Genomic DNA, 20,528 nt, shown 5'->3' on the forward strand with positions numbered 1-20,528 from the left:
TGGTTCAAATTTTTATTTTTGTCTTTATTATTATTATTATTATTATTGGATTTCATCCATATTTGTAAAGATGATAATTGTTGTTCCAATATTCAAGTATGCAAAGTTGCCATTTACTAGGACAGTGCTTCTTTGAATGCTTAAATCTATGTCTTCCTCTTCTTTTAATAGGCATAGCATGCAAGTTTATTGGCTGGGTTAACAACTGCCCCTCCAATAGATGAAGTCAGTCCCTTCCACCGATGAACAACTCATGTTCCACAGAAAATGGCGATGCCAAACAAAAGTCGACTCACAAGTTAGATTCTCATAAAAACTGTCATTGCTCACCCAGTTTTATTGAGAGCTCCAACTGAACTTCTAAAAATATGCAAAATGCGCAAAAACACAGGAACTGGCTTGTCCCATCTTTGTCTCAGTAGAGTCTTTCAGTGGCATGTTTCGGTCCTCTTCCCCATTACTTAGAAAAAGTGAGCCACCGGTTCAGGTACAAGATACTATCATTACCGCCTGGACAATTAGACATCCAACCCGTAATCGCAACGACCCAATTGCAAGAGCGGAGCTCTCTTCGCCACTTTTAATTATATCTCAAGTGCACGTTGAAGCTAAGCGCGCATTTCGAAACAAACATTGTGTCTTCTCAATGAAGGGCTTGGGGTGTCCAAAGGGCAGCAGGAGAGTTGGCCATTAGGTCATCATCCTGATCTGCTTGCCTGTATACACCTTGCTTGAGATGACAGGAAGGATAAGTTTAATACATAAAGCAATCTCTTTCAGTGTAGAGCAGGTTTCTCTCTGAATTGCCCAGTGGCAAAAATTTATTATTTGAAATGAATAGGAAGCAAATGAAAAGAAAAAGGTGCTAGATAGTGGCTGATATAAAATTAATGAACATGCTACTGAACTACTGTGACAATACAATGTCAACTGCCATGAAACAAGACAAAGCCTGATGACCTAGATTTGATGTTATTAAATAGTGACTCACTGTAACAGAGACTCTTCCATACAAACCAATCAGGACACTAAAGAATGTCTCTGAATTGCAACAAAACCAATTTTATATAGAAGTTTTAAGTCTGAAGGTTTGAGCACTCCATTCGAGGCCAAAGAGGCAGATAGCATTATTTGTTTCAGTTATCATGGAGGTCCTGATCTTATTGTGCTATATCTACAAACTTCCAGATGGAATAGTATTTTTCTAAATTTAGGTTAGGTTGGAGGTCACTTTCCTAACTGCGATTGCAAGATTCCTTCTCCCAGATTGTTTTAGCACTTTGGCAAAATATGTGGCTCATTTTTCTTTCAGAGAACTTTTTTTTATGGAAATTGATAAAATAAGCCTTCTTTTCATTATTTTGCTCAAAATTGTCAGCATATTCCTCCGTTCTGTCCATTCACTGAGCTGATCATTCTATTAGTTGATACAGTCCATTGCCTAGAAAAAGAGAAGTAGGTCTGAGCTTGGAACAACGAGGTTGTTTGACATCCTTTGCCAATGGTGAGAGCAACCAAAGGAAAGAGAAATACAATGAATCAAAAAAAAGCAAGAGCCCATCAAAAGCCAATTGAAGGCCACCCCCCTGAATGGGTGATCAATATCAATAAGTGTATCAAAGTAGGGCCTCAGTATGACTGCGGAAAATGGTGGACAATCTATCGAGTCCCTAGGAACCTGAGAGAAGTTCACAAAAATGCTTTTGTCCCAAAAATTATATCCATTGGTCCCTTCCATTATGGGGACCCAGGGCTAAGATTCATGGAAGAGCACAAGGTGCGGTATCTTTTGCGCCTTTTAGGATCCAGGACCCCAGAAAAAGGAGGACAAGCAGAAGAATTGATGTCACAAGTTCATCATGCTACTCTCTTGGAGGATCTTGAAGAAGCCATGAGGGAGTTGGAACAGAAGACAAGGCGGCGCTACTCGGAGGCTTTTGATATTGATAGCAATGATTTTGTTCAGATGATGGTCATTGATGGTTGCTTTGTGCTTGAACTATTGCGCCTTTACCACAAGTTTGAAAAGGAGGTATGTTTAAATATCAGCAGATTAACTATGGTATTTGTTTGAGATTGAGTTTTTATTATTCTGGGAGACAGACAGAAAGCTTGCAAAAAGTCCGGGCAAGAAAGCTACTTGTTCCTTGTAATTGGAAGCCAAGATGGTTGACCCAGTTTGCTTCTCCATAAGGAATTCAGTGGATTTTTTTTTGACTTGGTTCAAGTTTATGAATATGTTTTTAGTCAATTAAAAAATTTTATTCGACTTCCAGTCCAGGGCCCAAGCCATCAACTATTTCTTGCGGTAGGGTTGGGATGGGGCTTGGTCTGATCAAATACCCGGCCGGCAGGCAGCAGCATTAAATTGAGCCTTTACCCATGGAATTGGAGCGATCTAACCTTTTGCCTGGTCGATGAGAAAGCCACCTTGCTGACCATAGGATAGAACTGTAGCTGGAAAATTAACTGTGGAATCAGACTGCAACTAGCTATATAGTTTGATTTGATATATCAAGGAAAAATTTGAATCACTATCGATGGATTCGGGTTTCACTTTCGGGTCAGAAAATACCAAGTCAAATTCATGTTTATTTGGTCACACATAAACATGTGTTCTTCCATATATCAAGTCTGCTTGAATGAAGCAGAACTAAAAATTGGGCTTGCATCTGTTGGAACTGTTGTAATTTGGATCTTACTTCAACTCCAATTAAAATTGCTAGAGGCTTTGGCTTTTCTGGAGCAGGTTTAAAACATAATTAAATTAATTCTTATCCTCATGGCGCTTCTCATCTATCTGAGCTTTTCCCTAGAGAGTAAAGTCCAAAGCTTTGAACATTAATTTGATGTGCCTGTTGTTTTAGTTTTTTGAATGGTAGCACTATTTCATGTCTGTTATATGCAGAGAGCCAGTATATTAATGTCTTTTTCTCTATTATATGGCTGTCCTACAGAAAAATGTAGATGATCCCATCTTCGCCACCCGCTGGATGCTGCGAACACTTCAGCGTGATTTATTGAAGCTTGAGAATCAGCTGCCTTTCTTTGTTCTTGAAAAACTATTTGAACTAATTAGCATGGCTGAGGATCCCCCCCTCGTTGATCTTGTACTCACATTCTTTGATCCCTTACTGCCAAGGAAAAATATTAAAGGGATGCTGAACCCTGAAGGGGAGTTTGATCATATGCTTGAGGTGTTCCGTTCAACCTTCCTGTCATCCCTCAAGCAAAATATTACACCTGGATCTGAGCAACTGAAAATCTCTGTCAACATTCCCCTTGTCCAAGAGAGACAGCTAGTTCATAGTGTAACAGAACTTGAAGAGGCAGGAGTTGAGCTAAAAAAGAGAGAGGACTGTGATTTGCTAGACATAAGTTTTCAAGGTGGGGTGTTGAAAATCCCTCCTCTGTACATTGACGATAACACTGCTCCTCTCTTCCTAAATTTTGTGGCTTATGAGCAGTGTGAAGACGGAAAACCCTTTTTCACCAATTTCTTAATGTTCTTTGAAAGCTTGATCAATTCTTCAGCAGATGTCGAGATTCTTCACAAAAATGGGATCATCAATCATGTTTTGGGAAGCGATCAGGATGTGGCCGATCTTTTCAACAAGCTAGGTCGTGAGGTTGTTTATGATTTGGATGAGTGCTACTTGTCTCAGCAAATAAAGGGAGTTAATAACTACTGCAAGGCATACTATGCTAGTAAATGGCGTGTTTGGTTTACAAACTTGAAACATGACTATTTCAGTAGTCCTTGGACATTTTTCTCGCTTCTTGCTGCCATTGCGCTGCTGTTACTTACTACTGCTCAAACCTATTATACTGTGTATGGTTACTATATATCTTCATAGGCATTGGTATGCGATCTTTTATATCACTTGGGCTTTATTCACTCATTTTCCTGTTTTTCCTTTTACATTTCTTCATGTGTTTTCCTGTTTGGACATTTCCATCAATTTCTAGTAGTTACTAACTTGATTTTGAGAGATCAGTACATCCAATGCAAATCCCTGGGGAAAATAGTCACTCCCAATATTAATAACAGAATCAAATTTGAGAAAAATTAGAGAAGATCATGTGACTTGGTAGTGCACTTCTGCTCACATGAAGAGAAGAATTCAGTGATTCTCTAGGAATTGGGTGAAGAAGTTTTACATTTTAACAGGTCAAGAGGCTTCCCCTGCCTCCAATATCTTGACTCAATTGAATTTTTGCTTCTGCAAAGAGTAAATAATATCCTCACCAAAATGGTAAGGCCTTGGCAGCTAGGATGTTTGTGTAGCTCTATCTAGAGCTATCCAATGGGCTGGGCTGCCCATTTTAGCCTATGGCCCAACACACCAAAAGGTCAGGCTGGGCCAACATGGCCCAATTACTGTAGCATCCATGTTGGGCCTAAGGAGACGACTGGTTGTGCCATTGTGTCGACCCGTTGTGCCAGCCCACTTGGACCTTTCAAATATCACTTTTGACTTTTTCCTTTTTTCTTTTTATTATATATCAGATGTCTATAATGCCAATTTCAACAACTATATAATGACTAGTTTGAGGGTAAACAAGTAATTCAATAGCTATTTTTATTTATTTTTCATGTCAAATGTCTATATTACCCTTCCCAATAACTATATAACGACTAGTTTAAAGGATAAATAAGTAAATTCTCACTTAGTTGGGATGTACTCAAATTATAGTGATGCAATTTTCACATTTTTTTCCTCCCTATTTTTTCATATAATTTGTTGAAATATTGAATAATATATTGAATAAAAGAATATATTATATATAATATAATATATATATATATATAATATATATATTATATATATATATATATATATATATATTTTTATGTCCCTTTATATTCCATTATTTAAATTTATTGTTATTTTGAAAAAAAAAAATTCAAATATTTTTTTTTAACTATTTTTAAAAACTAAAAATTTACATTTCTATAAATTTTACAATTACAAACTCGACAAATATAAATATAAAAAATAAAAAGTATAATTATTAGAGGTGTTTAAAGTAACAAAAAGAAATTTCATTTAATAATGAAATTTTTTAAGATAGAATGACTTAAAAAATTAAATTAAAAATTTTAACAAAGTGAGTGGCTCATGGGCCATGGCCCATCGATACGACACGACATGATTGGCTCACGGGCTTATGGGTTGTGTTGGGCCGCCTGTTTGGTTTGTATGGGCGGCCTGACCCAATACGATTTTTAAGTGGGTTGTGCTAGCCTGATATGTTGGCCTATAAGGGCCTGCTAAATATTGGGCCATGCTGGCTTGACACGACCCATTGGTCAGCTTTAGCTCTATCAGGTCACTCCCTTTTTATCATTAGCTTCCTATTGTTTCATTTGAAACAATGTTGAAAGTAGAACCTAAGTTATACTCAATGGAGCCTAACATACAATTAGCCAATGATAAAAAAATAAATAAATTTCACTATATTGATGAATTTTTTTATTTTATTTTTAATTTTTGTGTGTCTTGTTAAATTTCTAAATAAAAGTCAAAGAGAAGGAGGAGTTGGTCAAGAGTCTCACTCCAGTGAAATTTAATAAGAATAGTATTATTATTCACACAATAACTTTACACAACAAGCTATTGAAATAGTAGAAAAAAAAACCTAAAATCACCACATCTGATATGGATATGAATAGTTGAGCAAATTAGTACAACCTTTGATCCCAAGAAAATTGTATAGAGATGGAAGAACATCAAGAAAAAATAAAAACAAATTAGATTAACACTAGTTGTTTTGATTGCTAAAAAAAAAATGAAAGAAAATAAAAAATACTTAAAATCTTATTTTATTTTCTTTTCCATGTCTAAATTTCTCAACAACCAAACTTCAATTTTTTAATAGAAAAGTATGAATTAGAAAGGTTGTGGAGAGAAAAAAAAGTTATCTTTGCAATACCTTGTAGTGGTAAGAGAGGATCCTATAGTTGTAGAAGAGCAAAGGAGAATAGGGTTTGGTTGGAATAGTTGTCTAGGTTTCAGAATAACATAATTAGGAATATTTCCAAAATTTTATTGAACAATGTTTTAAAAAATAGGAATATTATTGGATTACAATTATAATTTATTACTTCTTAAGTTATTTGCAAAAGAAAAACATATAAAATTATGGATCCACATTTTTCACGTGCGTTTTCACTTGTTGACGCGACTCGCTTTTTATTTGGTGAAAAATATGATTTTTTGAAAAAGATTTGGAGTTGCCACTTATTTTAGTTTTTTTTAAAGGGAAAATAAAATAAGAAAGAAAACCCTGTATGACTCCTTATTTGGAGAAGATATGTTAGAAAAACTGAGTCCAAATCTGAGGGTCAAGTTACCTATCAGGAAGATACGGTGGTGAGCCGTAACACCCCTCTAAACTTGTATACATACGGTCTCTACTAAACAAATAGAGGGAATTGTGATAATTAATTAATTAATTAATTAATCACAGATACCAAGAAAAAAAATAATACAAATGAGTATGTACAAATCATGATAAAAATCAAGTTAAAAGAATAGACAATAAATAACATAAAAGTTATACAATTTGATTTATTAAACTTATTAAAAAAAGATATTTCAAAAATTACTTTTTCAAGAAATTTCAAAGGATTTTATTAAAAAAAAAAAACAAATTTGAATTAATGATTTCAATTTAATTATTTACAAACAAAAAGTTTTAATTTATTTGCAACAAGTGATTTGATTTAAATTTATTTATATTCACTTTTCAAGAAAGTTATTTACACTCATTTTATCAAAAGAATTTATTACAAAAATCTCAATTTGACATTAAAAATGATTTTTACTTGCTTTTACTAGAAAATAATGAATTTTTGCAACTTTATTTAAAAAAATATTTCAATTTGATTTTTATTTACAAAGGAACTAATTTCTTTACAAATTTTATTTACAAAAATATTTTCAATCCAATTTTATTAAAAAAAGATTTCTACAACTTCAATTTGCAAAAATGACTCTCATTCTACTATCATTAAAAGATTACTTAAAAATTCTATTTATAAAAATTATGTTTAATCCCATTCTAGTTAAGAAAAGAGAATTTATTTAAAAATCATTTTTCAGACAATTTTATTAAAAAAATAACCTTTTGGGCAATTTTATTTAAAAAAAAAAATTTCTAAACAATTTTTATTAAACAGATAAATTTTCGGACAATTATTACTAAAAACAATTTTTTGAATTTTGTTAAAAACAAAATTATTGGATTTTTCTAAAAGCATTTTTCTGAATTTTTATTAATAAAAAACTTTCTTTTATTAAGAAGAATATTTTAGAATTATTATTTTATTGAAACATGTTTATTGAATTGTTCCTCTTATTTAAACAAAATTTATGGTTTGTTTGATATTCAATTATGTACGGAATGAGTAACCAATAGAAACGAATATTTATAGGAACCAATAGAAATAAAACTATGGACCCCGCATTTCGGCTCATGCGTTTCCCCACTCGATGGCGAGCTCGATTTTTTTTTTTTTTTTTGAAAAATTGATTTTTAGTTCATTAAGAAAATGACTTGGAGTCGCCACTTATTTTTATTTTGTTTTTAAAGGGTAAATAAAATAAGAAAGAAAACCCTAAGTGTGACTCCTTACTTTGGAAAAAGTGGTCTGTGAAAAACCGGATTGGGTTCGGGGGTCAGGTTACTTATCGGGAAGGTACGGTAAAGACTGTAGCACCCCTCTAAGCCCCTAAAATCGGGTCTTTACTAATACAATGAAACTGACGTGGCAATCAACGAGAAAATCAATGGATATTCACCTAAATCATGCACAATATGAGAATCAAAACACGCAATAGAGATTGACTAGAATGGGAGTGGATGCGTACCTCGGCCACGAGCCACAATGCGCTATCAAGAAATGGGATTAGTACACAATTAATGAATACAAAATATAGCTCATGCATATCGGAGTGCAAAACGAAAATCAAGCGAAATACATTAAGTACGACAATTGACAATCGAAAAGGATCAAACATAGGGCCCCCACCAAAGCCCCAATTATTGTTCATGAATTAGTCTTACAAATTTTGTGTTTTACAATTATGAAGAACTCATTACTGCTTACGTAAAATCAAGAAAATCAGAAGATTATTTAGGAACCGAAATGGGATTAAAACTATTCGAGTGAAGACTGGATTCTTGGAGTTTATTTGAAAATTGGAGTTTTTGGAATTAAATTTAAAAGATTAGAGCTCCGATAATTAAATTGAAATTTGTCACAGAATATGAGAAATGAACTTTAGGAAATTGATCTGCGAGACTATGGATTTTGAAAGTTGAATTTGTAATAATAGTAATTATAAGAAATGAACTTTGAGAAATCGGACTGCGAGAATGTAGATTTTGAAAGTTGAATTAATAATAATAGTAATTATAAGAAATGAACTTTGAGAAATTAAACTGCGAGAATATAGATTTTGAAAGTTGAATTAATAATAATAATAATAATAAAAAAATGAACTTCAGGAAATTGAACGGCTAGAGTATAGATTTTAATAATAATAGTAATAATAAGAAATGAACTTCAGGAAATTGAACGGCTAGAGTGTAGATTTTAATAATATAGTAATAATAAGAAATGAACTTTAGGAAATTAATACGAGGATATAGATTTTAATAATAATATAATAACAACAATAGGCTTTGAAATAATATAATAAATAATAATATAATAACAATAAGGCTTTGAAATAATAATGATATAATAATGATAACAAAATTTTGAAAGTTGAATTAATAGCAATATAATAACAATATTTTAAAAGTTGAATTAATAATAATATACTAATATTTAAAAGTTGAATTAATAATAATAATACTAATAATATTTTAAAAGTTGAATTAATAATAATAATACTAATAATATTTTAAAGTTGAATTAATAATAATAATAACAAGATTTTGAAATAATAATAATATTTTAAAAGTTGAATTAATAATATTATATACTAATATTTTAAAAGTTGAATTAATATATATAATAATAATAATAATAATATTAATAATATTTTAAAAGTTGAATTAACAAAAAATAATAATAATAAGATTTTGAAATAATAATAATAATAAAATAATAATAATAATAATAATAATAATAATATAATAATAATAATAATAATAATAATAAGTTTGAAAGTGCATTAATAGAATAATAGAATAATATTAAAAGTTGAATTAATTAATACATATAATAATATATTTTAAAAGTTGAATTAATAATAATAATAACGATATTTTAAAATAATAAAATAAATTTGAATAATATATATTTAAATTGAATTATATAATAATCTATATTTAAAAGTTGAATTAATAATAATAATAATAATAATATTTTAAAAGTTGAAATAATAAAAAATAATAATAATAAGATTTTGAAATAATAATAATAATAATATAATAATAATAATAAATAATAATAATAATAATAATAAGGTTTGAAAGTGGCATTAATAGCAATAATAAGAATAATATTTTAAAAGTTGAATTAATATAATAATATAATATATTTAAATTGAATTAATAATAATATTTTAAAGTTGAAATAATAATAAAAAAATAATAATAAGATTTGAAAGTTTGAAATAATAATAATAATATAGGATTTTAAAGTTTAATAATAATAATAATAATAATAATAATAATAATAGTGATAATAATAATAGGATAATAGTTTAATAATAATAATAATAAATAATAGTGATAATATCATAAACCCAAGTCCTTAAGCCCAAGCCCATGTCCTCCTTAAGCCCAAACCCATGTCCACATAAAGAAAACTCAATCCACAGCCCAAGCCCAAATCCAAAAACCAAACACAAAATTGGGCCTTGCCTTATCCCAAGCCCAAACTAAATCCTCATCTTCTTCCTAGCTTGTTCCTTCCCCCCCCCCCCCCCCCCCACGCTTGCTTCAGCACCGACAGCCACCTCCTCGCGGCGGTAGCGGCGACACCACCATGTCGGAACAACTGCCAGAGAGTGGAAGCTGACGCGCGTCCCCTTCCCGGCGCATCCGCGTGCTCCTTCTTCACTTCAGGCGGTGACGACGGAGGAGACGGAGACGAGAGGCGTCGCCGGACTGGTCCAAGCTGCAGCCGCTCCGTCGTTCCACCACCGCGTAGCGTGGACAGTGCGCCTCCACTACCTGCACCGCCACGGGTCTCAGCCAGCCGTCTCTCCATGATTTCTTCATTCGAGTTCGCCGGAAACGGCGACGGGACTTTGATGACTTGGCGGCTGGGCGACAGAGACGTGGATGGGCTTCTTGACGGCACCACCTCCATGACGAATCCGCTTCAGTCTGTGACGATAGGGTCGAGGTTTGGACGCCGAAAGGAGAGGAAAACAGAGAGATAGAAACAAAGAGAGATAGAGAGAAGGTGGTGGCTGGTTCGTGGGGTGTGTTGGGTGTAGGATGCATGCATGGGATTCATGGAATGGGTAGTGGGCTGGTTGGATGAGTAATAACAGTGGCCATGGCGAGAGTGATATGATAATCAGTAATGTCGACGATCAACAACAAGAAAATAATCCAGAAAATCCATGAAATATAACGTGAAATCCAATCCAAGCTGATAAGCAATGCCAAGTAAACCCAAAATGAGGAGGAGACGAGAAGAAAATGAGTCAAACGGGGTAACAGACCTACCTCAAGCTCGCCTGCAACAGCTTTTTTTTCTCCGTGTTCCCTCTCTCCAGTCCGTTCTTCCCCTCTAGATGCCCCATTCTCTGCGAAATGCCCAAAATAATAAGAAAAGATATTTTTTTCTCTATGACAGCTTCTCCTCCAAGCTATCTCTGGCTGCCACCAGCAGCTCGCCCCATCCCATCCTATGGCCGCCCAAAGCAACCCGTTTTTTGCGGGTGGTCAGAAAATAAAACTATAAAAAGAACTATCCGCTCCTTGTCTCTGAGGGGGGGGGGGGGGGTCTACAAAACTAAATAGAAATGGGAAATAAATATGTACCCCAACAAGCCTACAACAAGTTCAATGCCCCATAGCCTTCTTGAGCCTCATTTCCTTCCATGAAATTCCATTCTTCATGCTCAACCAACAAAATCCCAATAGTAGAATTGGTCCATACAAAGTAAAAATAACCAAAATGTAAATATAAAAAAATGCACAAAGTCCAAAATAGATATTCAAGCCCAAATTCAAACTTCAAATTAGTATAATAAATTTCACCAGTTAAAATGAGCCTAAATTAGCAAATTGAATTCAACAGAAATATCACACATGTCAAAGTCCAAAATTTCCAAATTAATAATCAAAATATAAGCATAATCAACCAAGTCTAAAATATAAAAAATCAAAATAAATTCAATTAGGCCTAAATTTAATGTCCCAAAATCCAAACTTAATTTAATATACAAACCAAATCCACAACCAAAATCAACTCAATTTAATATCCAAACCCAAAATAACATCCAAAATACACCACGATTGTCTCATGCCAAATTAAATAATTCAAATGGGTAAAATCCATATCAATTATAAATCCATCCAACAAATTTCATTAACAACAAATGAGCCCAAATTCCATATTAACTCACCAAAGTCCAAATTCCATATTAATTAACCAATCCAAATCTCACAAACAACAATTACAATTTAAATAAATAAAATAAATAAATAAAGCAAAATAAACTTATACTTTTTTTTTTTGGAGACATTGGAAGGAAGATTGGGGGTGGTTGTGTGTTAAGAGAGGGAAAATAAATTAAAAATAAAGATAAAAAATAAATTAATAAAAAAAAAGAGGGGGCACCAGAAATGGCGTCGACATCACACAACTGGTAGTGGTGATGGTGACAGCCGATAGTGGAAGATGGTGTGATGAGGGGAAAAAGGAGAAAAGACAAAGAAGAGAAAGGAAGAGAAAAAAAGGAATAAAAGAAAGAAAAGAAAAGGAAAGAAGGGAGAGCAGAGGGGGAAGGGCGTGTGGTAGTAATGTCTTTGTGAGTAGCAGCGTGGAGAAAGGAAGAAGAGAAGGAAAAAATGGGGGAGGAAAAATGAAAATAAAAGGAAAAGGAGAAGAGAGAGAAGAGGGAAGAGAGGAGGAGAGAGATGGGTCTTTGACTAGGAGAGATAGTACAAAATAAAAGAAAGAAAATAAAAAGGAAAAAAGTAAAATAAAATAATAAAATAAAAAAAAATAAAACATAGTACAAAATAAAAATAAAACAAAATAATAAGAATTAAAATTTAAAAAGTATAAGTGGGTCAAACATGCAAATGTAACTGAGTTTGAAATCTAAGGATAAATTGGACTCAAAATCAAAGTAAAAAAAACTTGGGACAAATTTGGGTTTATAATAATACGATATTATTTTTAGGTCTCTAAATGATGTTAGGTATATTATAGAAATATACATACAAGTTCATTATTCTATATAAATTATCTTGTATATTGCATTCAACTTCATATCCTTAATATATTTATAAGAATAAGTTGATGATGATTTTATAAAGCAAATATTAAGAATTTGTTTGTTTTCCAAAAAATGCTAGGGAAAGAAAAAAAAATGTTAAGGAAAATGGTTTTCTCATGTTTGGTTTTACCATAGAAAAAAAATATATAATTAAAATTAATTTGAAATTTATATATTTTTAAGTTATTTAATCTTGTTATAATAGAAAGATATAAGTAAAAAGAGTTTGAAGAAACCTATAAAAATAATTTATTAAATTTAAACATACTTTTACTTTTCCTCTCTATTTTATTTCCTTTGCATTTTGCCTCAAAATTTTCAAAAACCCAACATAGCCTAAAGGAAAAATAAGGTGAAGCACTATGTCAATTTTCAATTTTCTATCTTTCTATATATATATATAAGGTTTTCATAGTGCCAAATTATTAATATTTTTATATCATATCAACATACTAATTAATGTGAGATTATATAGAGGATGATACTTCATTCAAAATTATCTTGTCAAATATATCAAAGCAAAGAAATAAAACTAATAAGGAAAAGGGAAAATTAAAATATTGATTGTGTAAATAACTAATCGTTTTTATTTAAATAAAATTTTAATGGGTTTTTGAAATAAAAGTATTTGTTCAACTTTTATTTTTATCATATCAATTTGAGATTGAAGACATTTTTATTATTTTGATATTAGGAAATGAAAATATATTTATAATATATTGGATTTTAAATTATGGTCTTTTATCCTAATTGTTCCAAAATCCTAGAAAACAAGAAATATAACATGGTGTATAGCACACCAAGAAAATAAAACTAATAAGGAAAAGGAAACTTAAACTTGAGTTTGTGAATAGATAATTATGTTTTATTTAAAGAATGTTCTAATGTTTTCCTGAAAAAAAACATTCAATCTATATTGATATTCATCATATCAATTTTAGATATAAAATATTTTAGTAATGATATTGTGAAATGAAAATATATTTATATTGAATTTTAAATTATACTTTTCTATCCTAATTTTTTTTTTTTCCAAAATCCTAGAAGAAAAATATGGAATGAAGTGTTTGGTTGAATATATGAGAAGATTCTATGCTTACCCTTTTCTTTATTACTTTCATATCTATTATTTTATTATTTGATATAAAAATTTTAATATTTTTTTTATATAAATATTATTTCACACCTAATCATCATGTAGTGAGTTAATTAGTAAAAGAACCAATAAAGCAACAAATAAAAGTATGTAAATCAAGTCAAGAATCATATACAAAAAATAATATTGTCATTATATAATTACCAAAACAAATTGCTTATTTGGTCAAAGAATGAGTGCTTTGGTTGAAAATATTTAAAGATTTTATGCTTATTTTTTCCCTTTATATATATAACATATTATAATAAGTAATAGATTGTTAAATAATAAATATTTTATTAAATAAATTCAATGTGATATAAAACATGTTATAGGAGTGTTGTAAATGGGTTTGGGTGCCCAAGTGGGTTGACCCAATTTAACCTAATAAATAAAAAGAAATGGGGAAGTAGTTTTTAGGAGTTTTAAAACTACCTAGAAGTTGTCGCTATAAATAAATAAACAAAGGATTTAAATCTCTCTCTTACTCACTCTCTCTCTGAGAAGATTGAAAGGACACGATTCTTCTTTTTGGAAAAAAAGTCATTTCTTGAAGTTTTTTCTTTTTCTCTATAAAAATGAGGGTCAATGCTCTTATGCTATGAAAAATAGAGTGGTTTTCGTATTTATAGTTCCATTCATGATTTGAAGCATAAAATTTGTTAATGAAGCTACCAATCGAGATTCTTGGGCATCTCAGAAGATAACCCGAAACTTTATTTTCCGTCATTGTATCAAAACACTATTTAGGCAGAAAATGAGCAGACTTTGTTAGTCGATCCACAATTACCCAAATAGCATTATTACTCCCTAAGGTTCTTGGCAACCCTATCACAAAGTCCATGGTAATATATTCCCATTTCCATTCAGGAATAGAAAGTGGTTGTAATGATCTTGCTAGTCGTTGATGCTCAACTTTCACCTGTTGGCACACCAAACACTGAGCCACAAATCTTGCAATATCTCGCTTCATACCTAGCCACCCAATAATTTTGCTTCAAATCTCTATACATCTTCGTCCCTCCTAGGTGGATTGCAAACTTAGAACAATGAGCTTCCTCCAATAGCTCTCTCCTTAAATCTCCATCATTTGGGACACAAAGTCTAGTCCCAAATCTCAAAATCCCATCATCTGATAAGACAAAGTCAGGCTTACTACCTCTCTTAACTTCCTTTATAAGCTGCACTAATTGCATATCATTCCTTTGTAGGGTCTTAATTATCCCAACCAAGTCTGGCTGCACTCTAAAGTTCGCCACAAGAGCTCCCGAGTCCAAAACTCTTATATGGACTTGTAAACTCCTCAAATCTTCCAATAATTACCTCTGACAACCTCTAATAGTTGCTAAGGAACCAACAGATTTCCTGCTCAAGGCGTTAGCCACAACATTCGCCTTCCCTGGGTGATATTGAATAATGCAGTCATAGTCTTTAAGTAGTTCAATCCACCTCATCTGTCTCATGTTCAATTCTTTTTGGAAAAATAAATACTTCAAACTCTTATGATCTATGAATATCTCACAAGTTTCACTAAAAAGAAAATGTCTTCAGATCTTAAGTACAAAAACCACTGCAACTAACTCCAAATCATGAGTAGGATAATTTTGTTCATAAGACTTTAACTGTCTAGAAGCATAAGCTACAACTTTCCCATGTTGCATAAGAACACAACCCAAACCATGACGAGAGGCATCACTATACACCACAAACCCTCCTAAGCTTGAAGGGATAGTCAAAATAGGAGTTGTCTCTAATTTGTTCTTTAACTCTTGGAAACTACGTTCACAATCATTAGACCACTCAAACTTAACCCCTTTCTGAGTCAACCTGGTTAGAGGTAGGGCGCTTTAGAGAACCCCTCAATAAACAACCTATAATAACCAGCTATCCTAAGAAACTTCGAATTTCGGTCACAGTATTAGGTTTTCTCCAATTTGACACAACATCTACCTTTCCAGGTCAACAGAGATCCATCCTTGTCACCACATGCCCAAGGAAAGAGACTTTGTCTAACCAGAAGTCAACTTCTTTAATTTAGCATACAATTGCCTATCTCTGAGAGTTTGCAATACAATACTCAAATGGCGCTTATGCTCTCCCTACTCTTTGAGTACACCAAAATATCATCTATAAAAACCACCACAAACTGATCTAGATATGGCTTGAATACCCTATTCATTAAGTCCATAAAAGCAACAAGTGCATTAGTCAAACCAAAAGCATAACCAAAAACTCATAATGCCCATATCTAGTTCGAAAAGCAGTCTTGGGTACATCTTCACTTCTAACCCTTAACTGATGATAACCAGACCGAAGATCAATCTTAGAGAACACACATGCACCCTGAAGTTGATCAAACAAATCATCAATCCAAGGAAGGGGATACTTGTTCCTCACGTCACCTTATTCAACTCTCTATAATTAATGTAGAGTCTCATAGATCCATCCTTCTTCTTTACAAATAAAACAGAGCTCCTCAAGGTGAAACACTAGGCCTAATGAAGCCCTTATCTAATAACTCCTGAAGTTGAATCTTCAACTCCTTAAGCTCCATAGGTGCCATCCTATAAGAGGCCTTAGAGATAGGAGTTGTCCTTGGTGCCAAATCAATGGTGAACTCCACGTCCCTCTCTGATGGCAAGCCAGGTAGATCATTTGGAAAGACATTAGGATAATCCCTTATAATGGGTATGTCTTCCAACTTTAAATCATTTTCCTCATTCACAACATAAGCTAAAAAGCCTCGACAACCTTTCTTGAGCAAAGAACTAGCTCGCAAGACTGAGATCATATGCAATGGTTTGTCCACATGCTTCCCCTCAAAACTAAAATCAGGTAGACTAGGAATGCTATACGCCACTATTTTCCCAAAATAATCAACAGATGCATGGTATAAAGCTAACCAATCTATCCCCAAAATCACATCAAATCCTAGAGGTCAAGAAGTACTAAGTCAACTATCATCTCTCTATACCCAATCATCACACAACAAACTCTAAGTATTTTATTAACCACAACAAAATCTCCCAAAGGAGTAGCAACAAATAAATCAAAGTCCATGTTATCAATCGACATACCCAACAAACCAACAAAAGATACGAAAACAAAAGAGTGAGTTGAACCAGGATCAATAAAGACTCTAGCAAATAAGGTGTGAATTCGAAGAGTACCTGTCACCACATCAGAAGTAGCCTAAGCATCTCTATGAGTCATAGCAAATACCTGCCCTTAAGCTCCGGGCTTCTGTCTATTCTCAGTATTCTCCTCCCCAAATACAAACTTCTTATTCTCTAGACAATCCCGAACCATATGTCCCTGTTTTCCATAACCAAAGCAAGCTTCTGTCTCTCTATAGCATGGCCTATTCCCATGCTTCTTGCCACAAGTAGGACAAATCCCATCTAAATTTTGTGATTCTTTTCCTTTATTTTGATTTCTACTTGGAGCAGACTTTTTCTATGCTTGATTACCATGAGCACCATCATTTCTATTCCTCTTCCTTTTTTGTTCCCTATATTGGTGAAACTCTTCATTATCCTTCTCTGCAATAAGGGCTTTGTCTACCACTTCTGAATAAACACTAAGCTTCAAAATTGATATCTTATTCTTCAGATAAGGCTTCAGCCCATCCTGAAACTTTAATGCTTTTTCCTTCTTTGTAGCAATCAACTATGGGCCAAAACGTGATAGTTCGGTAAACTTAGCCTCATATTGGGCCATCGTCAAATTCCCCTATTCCAAACGGACAAACTCTCCCACCTTTTGTCGTCGAACACTGTTAGGAGAGTACTTCTTATAAAAAGCCACCCTAAATTGACTCAAAACAATAGGCCCCTGATCCTCTAAAATCCTCTTAGTCAAGTGCCACCAATGGTCTTCCTCTTTGTCTAACATAAATGCTGCATAAGAGGCTTTTTGCTTCTCAGAACAGTCAATGACATCAAAGAATTTCTCTATCTTCATAATCCAAGCCTCTGCCTCTGTTGGATCGAAGTACCAAAAAAGTAAGAGGGACCCAACTTCTTAAAGTCGTCAAAGGAGCTACCCCTAGTAGATGAGGATTGTCCTTGACCATTACTTCCAGTAGCTCTAGCTTGACGCTCAACCAAGCCAACCAAAGTCCCTAAATATCTATAAAGCCCTTCAATACTCATAGGGGGCAAAGCCTCAAGTGGATGAGGTATATCATCATTAGCCTGACTGTTTTGGGAAGATGCAGGTCTCCTTGGTGGCATGGTATCCTATAAAGCAACAGGTATAACTAAATTAGTCACTAAGAAGCCAAATAAGCAAATCAGAATTGTAAGGAATAAACGGAATCGGACTAGATGAAGTTGAAACTTAAACTAATGTATCACTCATCTATTCCTAAAGGTAAACTAAACAAGTTCCCTTCAAGATCACAACCTGGTGCTCTGATACCACTCTGTCACGACCCAAGACCCACTCCAAGGGCGTGACGGTCATTTCACACCTCAAACCCAAAGGCTTAAAGTGTAACCTAACCCAAACAATTATCTTGTAATGGAAGTTACCAATTACCAAATACCTATTCAGAGTAGCGGAACAAAATTCTAAAATCTTCAAAACTTAACTTTAAAACTAAGCATCCATAAACCAAAATCCATTATCCAAATAGATTGCAAACTCAAACAATTCAAGTGCTAACAAAAATTTTCATAATTTCCAAATCTCAACTTCAAACTATCATAAAAAAATTTAAAAGTTTAATATCTAAATAGCTTCCAAAAACCAAATAATCCAAATGAACATAAACTTATAAGCTAACAATGTCCAAAAATAAAATCCTAAGAAAAATCCTAATGATGACCATTCCCCAACCTAGCCATCACTCCTCGCCCGAACTAAGGGTACCTGAAAAATTATCAACAAATAGGAATGAGCTCAAAGCCCAATAAGGAACATTAATATAGTCCATGGATAAAATATTTTAAGTTCACTTGCAAAATAGGAGATATCATAACTAATTATTTTCATAAACCTTTGAGTCAATTTTGCCAATACATTCAAAACTTTTAATTGTACACTTTCATTTCTGATTCAAACATTTTCATAGCAAATTCAGTCAAAACATTCAAATCATTTATTTACTCTGGTCATCAAACATCAAATGGTGCCCAGTTAGGTGGGACTTTTCAAATAGTTGGCTAGCCTCAAATTGTTCCTTTAAGGTGGACAGAACCAAACACTGCTAGTACTAGTAACCTCTAACCAAACCCTAGAGATTGGGGTCCAAATCAATTACATTCCCCACCAAGAAATGTAAAAGTCAACTATTATATCCCGTTGATAAGGGTCAAACAAACCAGAGTCAAACACTTTTTTCAATTATTCAAATTTACAAAACATAATATCTCCACATTTCTCTGTTGTAAACAAAATATAAGGTTCTAACATACTTTTCATGCAAAACATATTTGATCCATGCATAAAATAAATAATAACTCAAAATGTTTCCAAATGATGTATATAAAAATTTGTTTCTAAAAAAAATAACTGCTTTAATTTCCCTTACCTCAAAAGAAACCCTCGAAAACTTGGGAGAAAAATAATTATGGAAAATCTACTCTTCACCTAATATAACATAAGAGATATAACTATTACTATTTATCTATAATTTAACTAATCTATTCCTTATTTAAATAAAATTAATAAATTCCCAATTTGTTTCTAATAACATATTACTAATTTAATTAAATTGCAATTTTATTTCATTATAAAATTCTATAATTTTTTATACTAAATCTCTCATTCTATTTATTACAATAAACCATTATTAATATTATCTTATTTATTAATCTAAAACTAAATATTATTATTTTATTAATTATCAAATTCAATAGCCACCCAAACTTGTCTCTGGTACACACAAAATCAATAAAACAAAGCAAGTTCTTCCTATTGCCATCATCATTATTATGACGATTCATTATATATATCTTTTAGTTTTCGAGGCCTTCCTTCCATCCAATGCACATGCCTCCTTTATATATATATATATTCTTTCTTTCTTTCTTAGCCCTGACACGCCTTTTTTTTTTTCTTCCAGCAACGTGCACACAACTACAATGCCTCAATACCATAAATACAAGTATCTATATCACCCCTCCAAAATCCAAAAATCATGTAATTCTTCCTATTATTTATTTATTTTCTTTTCAATCTAAAGCCTCCACAAACGACTAATTTATTTATTATCTAAATCTAAAATTTCTTTTCTTCCTCTGATTTTTTTTTTCTTCAATAGTATTAACAAAAATCAAAAATAAAAATTTTCAAATTTTTTTTTTTATAAAAAAAAACAAACCCCAATCTAGATTGGGGTTTCTTCAAAAATTACCTAAAGTTTGTTTTCACAAAAAGTGACGGATCTAAGAAAATAAAATTGAAGAATTAGAAGAAAAAAAAAAAATCTTACCTATAGATATCTGTTCTTCAAACCTTGAATTCTGACTCTAACCTTATGTTATCTGGAATTCCGTTAGCAGGAACGCTATTCAGAAAAGAACAAGAAGAACATAAATTTCTAATTTATACCTAGGGTATTTATTCATAAAATTACATTTTTACCCCTCTTTCATTTTATTAAATTAATTAATTAATTGATTTAATTATTATTTTTATTTTCCTAACTTATCCCTAAAAAAAAAATTTGGGCGTTACATATACTATTAGTTGTTAATGTTAAAGCTAGATGGGAATCTTCAATGGCATCGAATATTCATACTGTTATCTGTAGATCTTAAGAACTATTTTTGCAGGGACACTATCCCTTAATATATATGTTTGTATTATACGTTGTTACATCCAAATGAACTAGTTGAAAAGTGACCAAGAGATGGTACTCAAGAACACGTAGACATGCCACGGCCCTTTGAGCAAACATT

At 32.3% G+C, this 20,528-nt stretch overlaps 1 protein-coding gene across 1 annotated transcript; it reads left to right on the forward strand.

Annotated features, from left to right (window-relative positions):
• The first annotated feature begins 1,450 nt into the window (after positions 1-1,450).
• On the forward strand, positions 1,451-3,883 carry LOC117909552 (UPF0481 protein At3g47200-like). Its single transcript, XM_034823590.1, has 2 exons — positions 1,451-2,032; positions 2,958-3,883. The coding sequence occupies exons 1-2, from the start codon at positions 1,502-1,504 to the stop codon at positions 3,855-3,857; spliced, it is 1,431 nt and encodes a 476-aa protein (XP_034679481.1). The 5' UTR covers positions 1,451-1,501; the 3' UTR covers positions 3,858-3,883.
• The last annotated feature ends 16,645 nt before the right edge of the window (positions 3,884-20,528 follow it).

Source organism: Vitis riparia, chromosome 19, assembly GCF_004353265.1.
Source record: "Vitis riparia cultivar Riparia Gloire de Montpellier isolate 1030 chromosome 19, EGFV_Vit.rip_1.0, whole genome shotgun sequence".
In the NCBI taxonomy this organism is placed as follows: Eukaryota; Viridiplantae; Streptophyta; class Magnoliopsida; order Vitales; family Vitaceae; genus Vitis; species Vitis riparia.

Excerpts from the sequence above, each read along its gene's own strand:
- LOC117909552 (XM_034823590.1), top strand. The coding sequence starts at position 1,502 with ATGGTGAGAGCAACCAAAGGAAAGAGAAATACAATGAATCAAAAAAAA. Across the intron at positions 2,033-2,957 it reads ACCACAAGTTTGAAAAGGAG|AAAAATGTAGATGATCCCAT; the intron begins GTATGTTTAAAT and ends GCTGTCCTACAG.